This window comes from Drosophila albomicans, chromosome X (assembly GCF_009650485.2).
Source record: "Drosophila albomicans strain 15112-1751.03 chromosome X, ASM965048v2, whole genome shotgun sequence".
NCBI lineage: Eukaryota > Metazoa > Arthropoda > Insecta > Diptera > Drosophilidae > Drosophila > Drosophila albomicans.
In genome coordinates, this window is record NC_047627.2 from 24,358,236 (window position 1) to 24,376,588 (window position 18,353).

The window sequence follows — 18,353 nt, forward strand, 5'->3', positions numbered from 1 at the left end:
AATTGAAATAACTAAATACGAGTATGAAAAAAGGATAAAAAACTAAAATGAAAATGTGTTTAAAATAATATTAACTGAATGAAAGTGTATTTCAATGAAGAATCGAATAAAACAAATGAACAAAATGATGTGCCGCATTTGACGTTATTCGTTCTAATTTTGGTATTGCCGAAAATCGATAGAGAGCAACTATTTTCTGTTTTTTTTTTTTTTTTTTTTGTACTATATTTTCTTGTGGCTCTTCAGAGCAGCGGAGTTCGTGGCTTCGGCTTCTGCTTGACGAACACGGTGCGAGTCCGGGCGTAATGCGGTCCGTAGCCACGGCCAAAGCCCGGACGCAATTTAACCGGATGCGGTTCACGATGGAAACGCACCATCACCTTGGCTATGATCGACATGACAACGTCGTGTTGTCCACTCTGATACAATGTGTCCAGATGCTCGAAATACGAATCGTAGCAAGCGCATTCGCGTTCTTTTGGCGACATCAGTAGAATTTTTGTATCGCGCTGAAAATCGGTTACAATCTGCAAATCATTCTCCATGAAGCGACAGAACGCTGGCGTCTCCGATTGCATGCAGCGAAAGAAACGATCCAACAGATCATAGCTGAATGCTCTTTGCGGCTGCCGTGGCGATTTGAATTTTGGCGGTTTCAATTGCGAGACAAAGCGACGCGACAGCGACGATAAATGTTCCATTTCACGCAGTTGCGACATCTCGTGCAGATGACGATAATCATCGATCAGTGTGGTGCGATCGACGCCAACCGCTGTCAATTCCACATCTGTCAGGTTATCCAAATTATACAGTTTCGATAACTCGCTGTCGCTTAGGCTGCAGCAGCCCGTAAACTTTAATTTCTGTTTATTACAATCTATGTATGCATATTTTTGATTAGTATTATAGTTAACTACCACGACTACCACTTACCGTTTGTTGTGTTGCACATGGTTTTTTTTGTCTATTGTTTTTGTGTGTGTGCCTATTCTATTGTCTATAGTTATCAGAATATATATACTATTTATATTGGAATTGTGAATTGTTTTTGTCTATGGAGTGAATAAATGAATCTGTTGTCGCTATGAATTTTTGTTGTGAATAACGCTGCAAAGTCGACTATTCCGTAGCTCGATTCGTTTTCGAGTTTTGAAAGGCGCTTCAAATTTCAATAAGTTGGCGCGCAGTCAAGTGCTCATGCACTTATCAATACCTTTCATCGCAGCAGCTGGCTGACTGCCGTTGTATTTTTTAGTTTCACAATTTATTTAAACTGTTTATAATACACGATTGTATTAAAAGTCCATAAAAAGAATAAAATTGTGCTATTTGTTGAAGCTTTTACTTGGTTGTTTAAAATTACGCGCCATTTTCTACGCGTTTTGGCAATATACTAATATACCGCACAAAGTTTAACAGGTGGCAAATATCGAAGCATCGATAGTACCGAGTATCGCCAACACTTATCGGTTTGAAAATATACTTTCTTTTATTTATAATAAAGCACAGCACAAGATATATGGTGGAGCTTTGTTTGGTTTAAAATTACTCGCCATTTTATACGCGCTTTGGCAATATACTAATATACCGCAGGTGGCAAATATCGAAGCTTTTGGAAAACATCGATAGCAGCGATAGTGCTTACGATGTGTCACCACTTCTGCACGGCAACTTAGTACAATTTTGTTGAAATGTATTAGATTTTGTTAATTTGTTTTTATAGATTTACCTATAACAATATTCTCATAGTTTATGTTAAAACCCAAACCAGTTTTATGTTATAACGGCGCAGTGCAGTGAAAGGTACTCCAAACGAGCAGTGAAACAACAAAAATGAAGATGAAAAGCAGAGGAAGAAGAAGAAGAAGCAGCGGCAGCTAGCAGCAATATCTATTTCTATGCCTATTTGTATTTGTGTGTTTTTTTTTTCTTTTCTGTTTGTTTTATCGCAATGCGCGATGTAGTCTCTTCGTCTTCGGTTACTTAAGCAAATTAGATGCAATAACAACAACAGCAGTGACAACATGACCGAGGTACGCATACGGCCGCGACAAGTGCTGATACTGATAATCGTGTTCATTGTGCTGCTTCTGATGGTCCATCGCAATGGGAAACGCACCTGCGATGGCCCCGATTACCTCCAGGCGATGTACACCCAGCAGCAGTCGGACACGTTGCCAAAAATCTACGCCATAACGCCAACGTATGCGCGTCCCGCCCAAAAGGCTGAGCTGACCAGGTAAGCGTCTAACTATATATGTTAACTATATATATTCAATCATTTTGTTGAACAGATTATCGCATATTTTCATGCTGGTGCCCAATCTGCACTGGATCATTGTCGAGGATAGCAACAGCACAACGCCGCTGGTCCGCAATCTCTTGTTGCGCGCTGGCCTCGAGAATCGCTTTACGCAGCTGAATATCAAGACGCCGCAAGAGTTTAAGCTGCAGGGAAAGGATCCGAATTGGATCAAGCCACGCGGCGTCGAGCAACGCAATCTGGCCTTGACCTGGCTGCGTGCCAATGTCAATGTGGATCGTCATGCCATTGTTTTCTTCATGGATGACGACAATTCGTATGCCGTTGAATTGTTTGCCGAGATGAGCAAAATCAAGCCAGGTCGTGTGGGAGTTTGGCCCGTCGGCTTGGTTGGTGGCTTGATGGTGGAACGTCCGCTGTTGGATCAGGAGAATCGGGTGGTTGGCTTCAATGCCGCCTGGCGACCGGAGAGACCGTTCCCCATTGATATGGCCGCGTTTGCCATTAGCATGGATCTGTTTATCAAGTATCCGCAGGCGGTTTTCTCCTACGAGGTGCAACGTGGCTACCAGGAGAGCGAAATACTCCGCTACCTCACCACACGGGATCAACTGCAGCCGCTGGCGAACAATTGTCGCGACGTTCTCGTCTGGCACACGCGCACCGAGAAGACCAAACTCACTGCCGAGGAGGAGCTCATACGCAAGCGGAAAAGATCTGACGAAGGCATCGAAGTTTAGCGCAGCTACTTAACTACAACTACTACTATATATGTATATGTGTATATGTATGTATATATTTTAGACTCAGTGACTAGACTAGAGTCTGGCTATATAGAATTTATTGCCTTAACTACTACTACTGTAATATATAATTGTTTGTCCCAACTTGTTATTGTAAATGTCGCAGCATTCAAAGTTATGTAAAGTGATCTATTTTAAGCTCAATGTGTGTGTTCACAACTAATCAAGCATCCTGTTGATCCTTTCCCTGAATTGTAAAAGGATTCAAGTATTACCTCAGTCCTTAATATCAGATAAGTCAATGCAATAAACCCAACCATTCTATCCTTGTAACATCCTTTTGTTTCCTTGAGAAAGAAGGTAAGTATAGATCAGGTATTGTATAGCTTCTTCTTCTTTCAACTATCCAAAAGCACATTCGATTCCTAATACAAATTCCGACTTTGTGTACATCCGCTTTCTGCTGATTTATGTTCGCCTGGTATTTCATTTGGTTCAAGTAGAAATTTTCAAGACAAATCACATCGAGTTTTCGGGTCACCAAATGCGCTTGTTGTTGTTCTAATAATTGATGATGTTGGTGTTGTTGTTGGCCTCTCAAAGAAACCGCGAATGGCTAAAGTGTCACGTCAGCAGGTGAAATACCAGGCTAACAGAAATCAGCAGCAAGTAGCTCTACAAAGAGCTGGCTCAGTGGCGCCATCTATGGGATACCGTTGGAACCAAGCTTTAAAATGACTCATCATTGTGGTCTGAGTGAAAGTTTTCTTCGAGATTTTGAGTCACAAAATGCGCTTATTGTTATTGTAAATATTGATGTTGTAGTTGTTATTGTTGTTGCTGGAATTACTTATGTTGTTGTTGTTGCTGTGATTACTGATGTTGTTGTTGTTGTTGGACACTTGAAGCCACGAAAAAAGGCCAAAAAGTACCACGTCAGCAGGTGAAATACCAGGCGAACAGAATTCAGCAGCAAGTAGCTGCACTAAGAGCTGGCTCAGTGGCGCCATCTATTGTAAGCCATTGGAACCAAGCTTCAAAGATCGCACCCTAAAAGTATGCCACACAAATTTATTGCTGCACCTTGCAATGACGAATTAAATCGACTCATCCTAAAAGTATGCCACACAAATTTATTGCAACATTTGCAATGATGTATTAAATTGACACACAAATTGGTTGCTGCAGCTTACTTGAAATTAAACACAATGGCGAATTTTTTTTCAGTTTTGATAAATACGACTTTATTTTCCAACGATTCATGTTCGCTGTTTATTTATATTGTTCTTTTTTTGTCAATGTTTTCCCTTTTTCAATGAATTATAAAAAGCTACACGTTGATGATCTTTTATGAATTGTTCGTTCACGTTTCATGGCCATATTTAATATGCTGCGCTCCAAAAGCAGTCCTTAAATTTCATCATATACATAATTACATATCAGTTATGGTGTAGCTCCTTATTCATTTTGATAGTTTTCTTTAGTAATTCTTATATTAACACACAAAAAAATGTTTTCTTTAACTTTTTTGTTTCTTTCTGTTTAATTTTTTTGGGTTTTTGTAGTTTTCTTGTTTTGAATGTTTTGTTTTGTTTTGTTTTTTTGTATAATATTTTGTATATTATTTATTTATTTAAATAGTAGGTAAAAAAGCTCTGACAAGGCGCTTGACTTAACTGGCAACAGAAGCTACAAAAGCTTTTGGCAAAGATCTACAACTCAAGGACGAAACCAAGGACGATAAATAATGGATAGAACTAAAAAAGAAGAAGAACAGCTATCCTCGAAATTCCGAGGTCCTTATATCCATGCAGATTTTGAGCTGAAATTTGGATGAATTCGAGTGAATTTGAATTAAATGCCGATTCGATATGCTTCGTATGAGATAAAGACAAAAGCAATTGCAGATTGGAAAGAGAGAGAGATTAACAGACGGACTCTGCAGGGATATAATTCAATATATATATTGGATGTTGTGTATATATAAGTTGTTTATAGTTTTTCATTTGGTTTTTATTCGTGTAGACAAAAAAAAAAGAACTTACTTACACAATAATTACATATACATATTTTATTATTTAAATAATTTTTGATTTCTTACTTACAACTTGGTATTTGTTTTTGTTTTTCTTTTTTTTTATACATACACATATAAAATCTAATTAAAAAAAAAAAACGACACGGGAGAAAATACTTTAAAAATATATCATTGAGTACATAATTTCAATTTGTGTTTTTTTTTGTTTGTCATGAAATGGAACTAAAATTATATAAAGTGAAATGAAAATAAAAGTACAATTGTTTTGGCATTTTCATAGTTGTTGTTTTGGGTATTTTGATAGTAGTTGCATAACAATCGATGTTATCTTTGGCGTACTATCGATAACATTGATAATTGTGCAACTTTTGATACACACACATAAGAATTTGTTGAATACACATTCATATATTATTATTATGTTATATTGTTATCAACTTCATTTTCATTTTCAATATCAATTTCATTTTCAACTTCAATTTCAATCTAAACCATGTACATTGAGCATTTCGATTACAACTATCGTTAGATTAGATAACTATTTATTCGTACTGCGCATTAAGTATATCAATTTACCAATAGGAAACCAAATCTTAAGTAAAATGCAATTTTCAAATCATGTGATGCTGTGTGTGTGTGTTTTGCAAAAGTCTTTTCTTTCAGTGTATTTAAGTACGTACTACGAAATGTGAGACAGAGAGAGAGAGAGAGAGAGAGAGAGAAAGAGGGGAAAAGAATAATGGATGATGTAAGAAAACTTAATGTTACAACTTATTTATGGCATGTTTAAGTTAGTTAAACTAATGTTTAGTTGATTCTCTCTTAAATTTTGCTCTCGTTTTTTTTAAATGCTAAATAAATGTATTCATTTTTGTTGTTGTTCATTTTGTTTTCATTCATGTTGTAAGGCATTAATAATTTAAGTTTATGTTTAAGTTTAAGTTTTAATGTTCAACTTAACCTACATGTTTGCTTGAGCGATAGAGAGAGACAGACAGACAGAAAGAGAGAGAGAGAGAGGGAAAAGTGAAACTCAAAAAAGCTTTGCAGTGAACAGAAGAGTCAAGCAACATGGACATATGAGTGTGTGTGTGTTTGTGATTTTTGATGTTGTTGTTGTTGTACTGAGCTTAAAAATATTCTATTTAGTTTAATATGTTTATCGTATCGTAATATAGTTAGACAAAACTAAAGAAAACAAAAAACTGAACTCAGATGCCAATCGAAATCGGTTTACATACATATTATATATATATATACTATATATCATTATTATGTGCTGTTCCCAGCAGCTTTTGGCTTTGGTTTTCCGTCCACTTTCCGCTCTTAGAAGTAGATTTCTTTTCTCTTTTGTTTTTTTTGGGGTACCTCATCTTCTATGTGGTTTTGCATCGTCATTTCATTTTCTTATATATTTTCTTTGTTATTGTTTTTAGTTTTGTTTCATTTTGTTCAATACTATTCTCAGTTGCAAGTTTTGTGCACATCGTTTCGTTCTTTCGTACTCCAAAGAAATTCAGCTTACACCGCCGAATTTTTGCCAATTATTTCGCCGCTGCGCGAATGCACGAAACGTCCATCAAACTCGATGGTTGAGTTCTGTTTAATGCTGCCGGTGGGTGTGCGCAGTGGCTCCTTTTCATCCCTATGGAGATAAGTGAGAGAAATGCTTAAAATAAGTGTTGCAAAATGACTGCAAAGCTGCGGCTTAGAGTCAGAATTAGAGGCGAACATATCAAGCTAATTGCTACAACACTCAAGGCTAAGCTAGAGCATAGAAAAGATAATTGCTACAGCACTCAAGCTAAAGGTAGAGCATATGCAAGCTGATTGCTACAACACTCAAGCTTAAGCTAGAGTATGTAAAAGTTAACTGCTACAACACTCAAGCTTAAGCAAGATCATATCAAAGTTAACTGTTACAACACTCAAGGCTAAGCTTAAGCTAATTGCTACTTACCGCTGGAGAGGAACAACTGCTTGCTTTCTTCAGAGTTGGACAGCAAGTAGTTAACCCTCTGCCGACTCTAAGGACAACAAGCAGTTGACCCTCTGCAATGCGAAAACAAAAGAGAGAGAGAGCAAGCTACATACATGCTGTGCTGTGATGATCAAGGACTATGAATAGTGTTGGAAAACGAAAGGAAATGATAAAGGCAAACAACTACAAGAGAAAGAGAGCAGGAAGAGGAGTAACGAGACAGAGAGAGAGAGAGAGCGAGCGAGAGAGATAGGCTGATATATATAGAGGAATGTACGTACAATGGCGATGTCACTGGTGAGCCGCCGAGCTTAACTGGCGGCGGCAGTGGTAACGGTGATGGTGGCGGCTCCTTAACCAGCTGTCCACTGCAATAAGGTAGCGGGAAACGCCAACCGTAAAGACTGCTTGGTTAGATGGTAATTTGGTTGATTTTGGTTTTTGTTTTTCATTTTTCATTTTTGAATTTCGATTTTTTTTTAATTTTACAATTTTTTTTTTGGATTTTGTGTTGTGGATGTTGGATGTTGGATATTCGGATACGAGTTAAGAGAATCGAGAGAGAGTATAGATAGTATATGGAGTTGGTAAATGTGATGAAGACAATGATAAGAGGCAATGATTTTGAATGTGAATGTGAATGAGTATCGTGATGGGTGGCAAATAAGGTGACACAAATGATAGATGTATGAATATGTATATAAAGTTGACGCACAAATACAAATATTAACATTAAAGTAACATCAAAAATGGTTTTTTGTAGTTTTTGGCAGCCAGTACGAAAAGTTTTACGAAGGCACTTGGCAACAGAGATGGAAGCTAGACTGGCTGCATACTTATCGATATTTCTGTCGATATATTTTTTGTTCAACTACAGCTGACTTCGAGTCGAATTCCACTACGTTTAATGAGTGATTAAAATGAATTACTATCGATATTTAATTACTAAAAAGCGTATGTATAGGAAAAGTTTCTAAATTGTCATCGATATCGATATCGATTAGTGATAAACTACAGTGGAATTCGACTAAAGCAGACACACACAAACAACAAAGGAAAAACAGTGTTGGCTAATGAAAATATCGAAACATATCTCGAAATAAGCTTAAAGTGTTCTTTGTCGGGATTTTTTGTGGGAAACCAAAAGTACAAAATTATAAAAGAGTGTGGAGTTTGGATTTGTATTGTGTTTTGGTGTACAAACAATTAATATTGCACTAAAAATGAAATAAACTTAAAGTGGAATTCAGTGTTTTGGCATGAGATTGAAGTTGTGGCAAGTTTTTTCATCTTCGATTTTCGATTTACAATTTTTTCGTGTTCATTTTCAATTTGCAGTTTTCGATTTTTTGTGTTTATTCTTAATTTGGAGTTTTCGATTTTCCAATTTTTTGTTTTAATTCTAAATTTCAATTTGGAGCTTTCAATTTTTCGATTCAATTTTTAATTTCAATGCGGAGTTTTCGATTTTCCAATTTTTCGTTTTAATTTTTAATTTTAATTTTGAGTTTTCGATTTTCGATTTTCGCATTCATTTTCAAATTCAATTTGTAGTTAAATTTAGTTTGCTCAGACGAATATCAAAGAGTTTCGATTGAACAATAGAGATTTTGGACGCGCATAAACCCAATTGTACTCGAAGTCCGGATGTTGAGAATTTTGGCTTTGGTAATTTTCGAAATTTCAAATTTTTGTATGGGTTTTAGTTCGATTTTTGTTTTTTTTTTTTGTAGCGGTACAAATCGAAAGGAGGTAGAAATAAATGAAACAAAAGAAAAAGGAAAGATGTAGAAACTTTAGGATTTTCATTTCATTTCATTTCATTTTTTAGTGCAATATTCATTGGGGTAACTCAGAAGTAATTCGAAATTTGAAGAATTTAAAAATTTGTTGCTTACCTGCCGAGTTTCGCCTCGTCATCGATCTCCGATGGCGATCGCTTGGCCTTGCGGCACATGGCGGCCATGACACCCATGTGTACCGTTATGCAGCAAAGCAGATCCACGATGAAAAGAAGAAGCATCACGCCCCCAACGGCGATGCCCACAATGGCGGCCGAGGAGAGAACTGGACGATCAGCGACTTGGATGACATCGATACCTAAGTTTGATGTTGTTGTTGTTGTTGTAAGTGAGTGCAAGATCGGGCAGAGAGTGAGAGAGAGAGAGAGAGAGAGCGGGTAGGTGCGAAGAGTTGGGAAGGGTGGCAATTGATTAGTAAATTGTCATTCAAATCTTGCATAATTAATAGATCGATTATATAGTAGATATAATATATAGAGTATATATTTAACTGTATACTAAGATAAGTACTTCAACTATATAGCATACTTTTTCACTTTTTTGACTGCATTCCACGCTCTTCCACATGGAATACACCCAAGTTAGTGTAACTAACTCAAGATCGCTACGATCCATAAATATATTGTATATATTATGTATGTATATATTAATAACTCGAGTTGCCTTAAATGTTGTTGTTTTCGGGGTATATTACGAAATCTGTAACTGTTTGTTGTTCATTGAGTCTTTTGGAGTTTTTGTACAAACATATTTTACATTTTTGTGTGTGTATTTTGGAGAGAAATTCAAAAAATAATAAAAGAGAAATATAATATAAGATTTGTTTAGCTAGCAAAGTGTTTCGGCAAGCCGAGCATTTTGTATACGCTTGATGAGGAAATATTTATTATTCATAGAAGATCGATAATTATATAGTGCGGACTTAAGCCGATTATTATTAAATCACATGCAATTCATTTTCCACCTCAGCAAGCGCATCGAAATTTGAGTCAAGTTTTTCGAAAACAAGCAAAATAATAAGTTCATACAGTAAAGCTAAAAAAAGTCAGTATATAAAATATTAATGTACACCAATTGTTGCCATAATCGAATTAATAAGCATTTTCGATAACTTATCGATAAAAATTGTTAAGACAAAATCAACACAAAAAATTCAAAGTCAAATTCAAATAAAACATGCAGCCTTCTTTTGTTGGGAAGCGGGATCGAGAGAGAGAGAGAGAGAGAAATCTTTATATATAAGAGAGACTTGGGGAAAGTGTGAGAGAGAGAGAGAGAGAAAGTGAGAAAGCGCACTGAGAATTCGTTTTGCTAAAATTACAAGTAAATAAGCCAATAAGCCAAACAAAAAAAATTTACAAGCAAAAGCATTTCAACTTAGGAATTAATTTCAAGTACAAGTGTGGAGAATACTAATAAGCGGTTTGTGTGTGAACGATAACGATAACGATAACCATAACGATAACACTTAATAGAGAATTCATAAAGTACAAATACAAATACAAAATTGATCGGTGCGCTTCGTTTACCAATTGCAAAAGAATTCGAACAGAATTGATTTTTAGTTACAAAACGATTTATCGATTATCGAAAATATTATTATAATAATTATAAGTATTTAATTGTATTAAATATATTTAAATTATTGTTTTGCTTTCTTTGGGTTTTTCGTTTGGTTTCTTTAAATAATTGTAAGTATTTTGTTAGTGACGTTTGTAGTCGATGCATTAGTGATGTGGTTGCTGTTAGTCGATAGATATCGATATGCGTTGGGTGTGTTAATATCGGTTAATTATATGTGTGTGTATGTGTGTGTATTCTCTAGATATTATATTATTTAACAAACTAATTTGTTGCATATTATCCATATTACCTGTTGGCAGCTGTGCGACGTCTTTACTTTAAATTCTCTTGTTTTTCTATAAGTTTCGATACATCGATATACTTATCGATTACACACACAGCCACACACACTCGCACACATTGAAGAGACGAGCTTTGATTTTGTTAAAGTTGTTTCTTTATTACCCAAAATGAACTGCTTACTTCTTAAGAATTATTCTTTTCGGTTTTTTGTTTTGTTATCGATTTGTTTTTCATTTCTTTTTATAAGATTGCTTACAACATTTATGACACTTATGCGGTTTTAGTTTATTTTTCCTTTTTTTTCGTGTAGTTGTGTATTACGGATGTGATGTGTGTGTGTGTGTGTGTGTTCACAATTTATTGCGAATATATTTAGTTACGTTTTCTCATGCTTATTATCGAGCTTGGCTTTCATGCGTGTCAAACACATTTACACATGTAGGTGAGAGAACGCGTAGCTAAACTGCTTGCTCAACTGCTTGACAGCTGCTAATCGTGGCATAAAACTTATGTACAGTTGCTGATACGATAAACTGCTTGCTCAACTGCTTGACAGCCTCTCTCGGCGATTCTCAATATGTAGTGCTGTGGCCAGTCATTTCTATTTATTATAATTCTTATACCATTTCATTAAAACTATTATTTCTTCTCTCGTATTTAACTAGTGTATTTATGCCTCACAAAGCTAGTTAAAAAAAAAATGAATGAACAACAATAAATCGATCTGCTCAGCAACGTTAGGCGGGCTGAATTATTCTCACTAACTATATATTGTATTTATATAACTTTTGTATATTATAAGTTATAAATGGAATTACGTTTTTATCGATAGATATCGTTATACTCGCATATACATATATATGTATACATATATATTTAGCTAGAAAAAGTTGTTTTTTTTTGTTGCTTACTAAAAATTGTATACAGGAATAATTTGTCTAAGTTGAACTTGTTTTATATATATATGTATATGTATATGTATGTGTAGTTCAATGAGCACATTCTTTAAGCTTAATACACCATGTGAAACAAATTCGTTAGTTGGAAACATCATTTTTCTTTTCGTTAGGTGGAAGGGGGATAGGAGAAAGGATTTGCTATATAGTCCAGTGTAGTCATTGATTTATTTGGTTTTTTTTGCTTTTAACATATTATACTTTTAGTTACTTATTGTCCCCTTAACGTATACATTCAATGGTGGAAACAAAAACTAAACCACAAATCTGAAACTGACACAATTTGGATTGCATTCAAGTGGTAAACGGTGGAGTTCTTCACAACAACAAATAAAAGATATTGGATAACAGGAAAGAACGGTTATAATCGGAAAACCGATTATATTAAACCCCTGCAGATAATCTGTTTGTAATCTAATATAATTTGACTAAATTTCATCGAGAGATTCGTAAAAAGAAACTATTTTTTTTTTGTATACATCAATATAAATTTCCACTAGATTATTATATAATTAAAATTCAGTGATCCAGTTGGTTCCCTTTATGTGAGCTATAAATTGAGCAAATGTTGCAAATCAACAAAGAAATTCTGTAAATTTCAAATATTTTCTATAATTTTCTCCTTTTGGTTTCAAGTGTTTGTAAGAGTCTCTAAAATTTTGGGTATATTTGTTTTTATAATTGGCAGTGTGTATTTTCGATTGCGTATCAGCTTGGAAAGTTGTGTTTAGGGATTGCGATTTATTTGGGATATCTTCGAACCGAAGCTATAAACTAAATAACTCTTTTTTGAATTTAACAATTTTAAAGGATTTCTTCTTAGCTTTCTGGACATACCGAGTATGATGAATATGTTTAGTTTTTTTTTTTTTTTTTTTAGTATTTTCATATTTTATGCGTTTTTTTTTGGTTGGTTGTTTCCTTTTGGCTTTTGGCATTTAGCATTTGTATTTTGTACATTGAATGGAATCATATATAGCGCACATATTTAATGTTAAACACGCTACTGATATTTTATCATATGTATTTGTAGTATTTTGAATGCTGCTGTTTTTCATTATTTAGTATATAGTATTTATGTAGTATGCATGACTGTGGTATGTATTCTTTTTTTAATTGATTCTTTTTCCATTTTGGTAATTGTCTCACTTAATATTATTTACAGTTCACGTCACGTTGTTAAAAGAGTAAAAAGAGTAAGACGAAAAAAAAAAAAAAATCAACAACACTAGAGAACAACAAAAACTTGCAGCACATCGTTCGTTATCATCTTCCTCGTGTGTGTGATCCGTGTGTAAAATCCGGGCACTGCTTTACAGCTGTATCGTTTAAGCAGTGCGCGTCGTCAGCGGCAGCGACAGCGACAGCAGCAGCAGGAGCGGCAGCAGCAGCAACTGTGGTGCAGTGATTGTTGTTGTGGCAAGCAGTGTTGTGGTCGTGAACAGTGCTCGTGTGGCACTGCTTGATGAATACGGATAGGGTTTGTCTGTATTTATCAGGCGGGTGGGGGGATCAGATTCACATTCGTGTTCAGATTGAGGTTGAGGTTCAGGTTCGGGTTTAATTTCAGTGGCATTTTTACAGTGGCATTTTATTGTTTTGTTTTCGGGTATTTGAAATGGTATTTTTTTTGTCGTTTCATTTTTAGCATTCAATTTGGGATTTAGATTCGTTTTTAAAATTGTTTTTGTATTTTGATGTAGTTGTTGTTGTTGTTTGGCATTGCACACACAGCGTAAAAGAGAGAAAAACAAAGAAAAGTAGTAGAAGAAAAAAGGAAGAAAAGGAAACACACAAAAGAAGATTTTTTGTTGGTTTCTTTCATTTGCTTGCAGTGAAATTATTTAGTAAGCTTATCGGATATAATTGACGACTGCAAATTGACGGGCGACGATGACGACGACGACGACGAAAGTTAACACAGAATGTGAGTCTGTGTGTGTGTGTGATTGTTTTTGAGTGAGGTTAGTTTGTTGGTTGGTTAGTTTTGGCTTTGCACTGCTTGCACTGCTTGCGTGTTATCGACTATCAGGGAGAGTTGACACAGTTGAGTTATGTATGTAAGTGTGTGTTTGTTTGTTACGACTATGACTATTAGTAGTATTATTATATTTTAGTATTAATATATGTATAAAAAATATCTATGTAGTTTTATTAATATCATACTTAGATGCAGTTAACTATAATTAGTCGAAATTATAAGGAAATTATTGTTTAGTACTAAAAGCGTGATAAAGAGAGCGAGCGAGAGAGCGAGTGAGATGAATGTAGTCGATATGCACAAACACACACACGCATACACAGACACAGACACTGAGAGTGAGAGAGATGAGAGCAAAACAGCAAGCAGCTAACTAAGAGACAGAACAAAATGAAAAAAAAAACAGAGATGAGAGAAACAGAGTCACAACAGATGAGAGAGACAGAGAAACAACAAAAACGATACTGAGAGATCAACGGCTAAGCCGAAGTTTTAATACCCTCACCGATAAAGTCGCAACTATTGAAAAATAGTTTGCTTTCGACTTTTATTCGGTTCGGTTTGGAAATGAGTTTGCATTTGTTTTTTATTTGTATTTAATATTTATTTTCATTAATTATTTCTCGAATTTTTAAATTTAATTATCATTTCGCTTAATTCAAAAATTGTAACTAAGAAAATGTTGTTGACACAGTAATTACAAAGGAAAGAAAATGTAGAATACACAATACAAAAAAAAAATATATATGACGAATTACTTAATTGTTTGTTTTGATTTGTTTAAGAACTAGAAATATTACAATTAACAAAATGATTTCATTATTATTATTATGATTATTCGTTATTAATAATATCGATTAAAATTACGCATTACAATAAGTTGTTGTTTAAATTTAAAATTCAAATGTGATGAATGCACACACAAAAATATAAAAATTATATATGTATTATATGTTGAAATAAAGTTGGGATTATTTAGACATTATCGAGTGGTTGGTCGTGTGTGTGTGTGAATTTAATATTATTTAATAATTAAGTAAATGCTTACGAATTGTATTTAAAAAAAATAATGTGATAGAAAAAAGTTTAAGCTTAGCAACCGAGAGCGACGATCGATATTGCTTCAGTTCGAAAATCCCTTTATTTTGGCATCTGTTGGTCACACTTTTTCGCAATATTTATCGTCGCTCTCAGAGCTAAGCCAAGTTCAGACGCGCTCTGAGAGGAACACACACATACTAAACAGAGAATACAAAACACGCACAAAACATAAAGAGAGCAAGCGAGTGTTTATGAATGAGGGAGGATATTGAGAGAGAGAGAGAGAGCGAGAGCGAGAGAGTGAGCGTGAGAGGTTCTCTCATGGGGAGTACAACAACGAGTGAGCATACACTGAGAGTGTGCGATAGAGTGTGAGGAATAATTTGATGGATGTTGTGCCTCAATGTTATTGGACAAAAGTTGCCTATAAAATCATTGATTGATTGGATAAACGGACGATTTATTCTTTCAAAAGAGAGCGTTTTCGGCCTTGGAATGTAAATCACGATTCGTTTGTTGTGTGACCAAAGACAGAGAGAGAGACAGAGAGATATTGTTGGGGGGGAATGGAAGAAAGGGTCTTTGAGTTAGGGGTTAGCTTGAACGCAAAAAACGCACAAAAGCATGCAACAAAAAGTAGTTTTTGAATCGATTCGATCAGATCAAAAATAATAGGAGTAACTAAATAATAAAAGGGGTTGGCAAAAAATATTTATTATATGTTGTATATATATGGATTACTATAGATATTTATAGTTATGTTTAGCACACACACACAAAACAAATCAATTCAAATCAAATCAAGACAGTATAAATAGGAGAAAAGTTTAGCAGTAGAAGAAGTACTAAAAAACAAAAAGAAGGTAAGGCAATTGAAAACGCAAAAAATAAACACTACAAAAATGTATGCAAAGTTATTGTACTCGCTATTGAATTGAATTTGAGTAATTGCTTCGTATATATAAATTATATGAAATGTAGATACACACACATATAAGAGTATATGTTCTATACGATCAAAAAATAGTATCGGATATATATATGTATATATTTGTATATAAATGTAGATAGAAAGATATTCATAGATAGTATGCATGTATTTCAAGAGGATTTCTGTGTTTCTGAATTACTTTTTTGTTGTTGTTTTGTGTTTACTGAACTTATCGATTGTCGATTTTAAGGTTTCGATTTATCGATCAATTGATGGGGACAAGGGCGTGGAAAAGGTTCTTCGTTTACACTAACATTGAGGCTAGGACACTAAGTAAAGTTATGCTTATTGTTGTGGCCAGCGCAATGATTGTTGTTGTTGCTGTAGTAGTTGCTGTTGTTGATGTTGTTGTTGTGGTTGTGAGATGTTTGTGTAGCGAACTGACGCCGGAATTGTAGCCGGCCGAATACAGCAATGTGCTAAGATTATTATTGGCAGAATCGGACTCACCTCGTGTCGTCTTCATAATAATCGATGCCGGCGATGAATATCCGATCTCATTGTGCGCCTTCAATTCGATGCGATAGTACGTGTTGCCGCTCAGATCGGTCATCTGATACGATGTCGTCTCCACCACCTCAATTGTGTTGCACTGATTCTCCAGTTCGTTCCAGGTGCCGGCTATTTTAACGCCCTGTTAAGCACAAGTGTTTACAATTTAGATTTAATTCAATATGCAAATAAGTGCTGGATATTATAGTAACAAAAGTTTAAAATATCTGTCATCAGTTCTCTCATTTACTTTCCAAAACAATACTTGCTTGCGCTTAATGTTTGTGTTAATAGTATGTCGCTAGTTTCAGCTTTTGCTCTTACTATCGCTTACTATCGGTTTACAATCTTGATTTTCGTTACATGCCCTAGCTTCATATCTTCTTACTATCGGTTACTATCAGAATATAACACGTGCTTAAAAGGTCTTTAACTAGCTCTTGAATAATTTTAGCTGATAACAATTATTATTATTTTACAATTATCATTTATTCTACTACTTTCTCATCATCTTTTTGCTCAACAATTTTTCGCAATTATCATTTAGTTTATTACTTTCTTAACTTCTTTTCGTTGAACAATGACTATAAATGCATACTGATAGCTGCCTATTCTCAAGCGTTATTCCTAGACTACTAAAAAGTCACAAACATTACTCTTCTCTTCACTTACCGGACAGTACTTGATCTGGTAGCGATCGATGGGCTCGCCATTGTCGGCTGGGACGCCCCAGCGCAGTTCAAAGTGATCGGAGTAGGGTGAAACAACGACGGGTTCCTCTTTGTCGTTCTGGACGGGGCTGTGCAGTGGCTTCGGTTCCTCGGGCGCGGAGCGACGTGGCGTCGACTGCTGCTGATTGACGCCCCAGTTGCCGAGACCCACTTGATTGCGGGCGGCAAAGCGGAAGTTGTAAACGGTCTGTGGCCTTAGACCCTCAACGATGTAGGGCGAGTCGGGGGACCAGCTGCGATTCAATGCGGTTGACCAATCGGGATTCCCAGACTCCTTGTACTGCACACTGAATGCGAGAATGGGCAAACCCAGTTCTGTGGCCGGTCCGATGATCTCAAAGGTGATGGTGGTGGCGGTCAATTGACGTGGCCGGGCGGTGGTGACCGAGTCGGGAATGCGTGCCTCCTTCAGTTGCATGTCGTGCTCGGCAGTGCCGTGAATGTTCGTTGCCACACACTTGTAGGCCGAATAATATTGCCGAGTCACGGGATGGACAATGAGATCGCTGCGTGGTCCGGTGCCCTCGATCTTCAGGTTCGTATCGAACAGATCCTTGATGTTCCTGCCATTCCAACGCCATTCAATCGTAGCATTCGGTATACCCATGGCCAGACAGCTCAGATTGGCGACACGTTGCTCCCAGCTGAACACTGGCGGCAGATCCTTCATGTGACTGAAGTCTGGGGGGAATTCGACGGCAATGTGTCCGGTCTTGTAGGCGGTGTCCCCCTTGTTGGTGGCAATGCACTGATACAATCCATCGTCCTGACGCGTCGACTTCATAATGCGCAGCGTGCCGGAGCTCTCGCCACGTTCTTCGTCCTTGTGCTGTTCGAGGGAGATGCGTGCATCGTCCGATTGGAAGCCGGCAACAAAGGGTTCCTCGCTACCCCAACGACGGAAGGTAATCGCCGGTGCGGGACGTCCGCGTGCCCGACACGTGATGGCAATCTCCTTGCCGGTGACGCCAGTGACGTTGTAGAGCTCATAGACAGCGGGACGGACGAGGACATTCAGTTTGGTCTTCTGGTCGACTAGGCCGGCGGCATTCTTCGCCATGCACGTGTAGGTGCCATAATCCTCTTGCATCACCGAGCTGATGGTCAACAGTCCCGTCTGTGGATTCACCTGGAAGCGATCCGCTTCAGCGACATTCTGTTGCGCCGAGTCACGAATCCAGCTAATCTCCGGCACCGGTTTTCCCGTCGCTGTGCAATTCGCCGCAAATGGTTTGCCCTCCACAGCCTCGAGGGTTGTGGCCAAATGCGTAATCACCGGGGTAATGTAGACCTCAACACGAATGGTGCGCTCGAGGAGCTCGCCAGTGTCGATAACAGCAGCGCGGCAAGTGTAAATTCCATCATCAGTCTCCGCGACGTTGCGCACCAAAAGTCCATTCGCTTGCACCACATGCTTGGCATCGTTGCGAATCTGAAAGGTATCGGAAATTGTTAATTTCGAACTATT

The 18,353-nt window shown here is 36.6% G+C and overlaps 3 protein-coding genes across 9 annotated transcripts in view; 1 reads left to right on the forward strand and 2 right to left on the reverse strand.

The window, feature by feature from the left end:
- Positions 1-65: 65 nt before the first annotated feature.
- LOC117566341 (uncharacterized) lies at positions 66-1,101 on the reverse strand. The gene is made up of 2 exons (XM_034245825.2): positions 934-1,101; positions 66-877 (listed from the first exon to the last, which is right to left on the reverse strand). The coding sequence occupies exons 1-2, from the start codon at positions 950-952 to the stop codon at positions 243-245; spliced, it is 654 nt and encodes a 217-aa protein (XP_034101716.1). The 5' UTR covers positions 953-1,101; the 3' UTR covers positions 66-242.
- Positions 1,102-1,638: 537 nt separating this feature from the next.
- Positions 1,639-3,339, forward strand: LOC117577608 (galactosylgalactosylxylosylprotein 3-beta-glucuronosyltransferase I). Its single transcript, XM_034262453.2, has 3 exons — positions 1,639-1,803; positions 1,965-2,239; positions 2,295-3,339. Exons 2-3 carry the CDS (start codon positions 2,025-2,027, stop codon positions 3,001-3,003), a joined length of 924 nt encoding a protein of 307 aa, XP_034118344.1. The 5' UTR covers positions 1,639-1,803; positions 1,965-2,024; the 3' UTR covers positions 3,004-3,339.
- Positions 3,340-5,033: 1,694 nt separating this feature from the next.
- Positions 5,034-18,353, reverse strand: part of LOC117578213 (fasciclin-2) — a 105,982-nt gene continuing 92,662 nt past the window's right edge. For 2 of the 7 annotated variants that reach the window (XM_034263580.2, XM_034263582.2), the window contains 5 exons: positions 16,827-18,317; positions 16,113-16,296; positions 8,924-9,125; positions 7,307-7,393; positions 5,034-6,689 (listed from right to left, as the gene is read on the reverse strand). In XM_034263580.2, coding sequence (XP_034119471.1) covers positions 6,566-6,689; positions 7,307-7,393; positions 8,924-9,125; positions 16,113-16,296; positions 16,827-18,317 — 2,088 coding nt within the window. In that variant the 3' untranslated portion in view covers positions 5,034-6,565. Of the gene's footprint in view, positions 6,690-7,306; positions 7,430-8,923; positions 9,126-12,503; positions 13,136-16,112; positions 16,297-16,826; positions 18,318-18,353 lie in introns of those variants that run through there. The other 5 variants (XM_052006824.1, XM_052006833.1, XM_034263584.2 and 2 more) reach the window with 3 other exon arrangements.

Coding starts and splice junctions, on each gene's coding strand:
- LOC117577608 (XM_034262453.2), top strand. CDS start 2,025: ATGACCGAGGTACGCATACGGCCGCGACAAGTGCTGATACTGATAATC. Junction 2,240..2,294: donor CAAAAGGCTGAGCTGACCAG/GTAAGCGTCTAA, acceptor TTTGTTGAACAG/ATTATCGCATATTTTCATGC.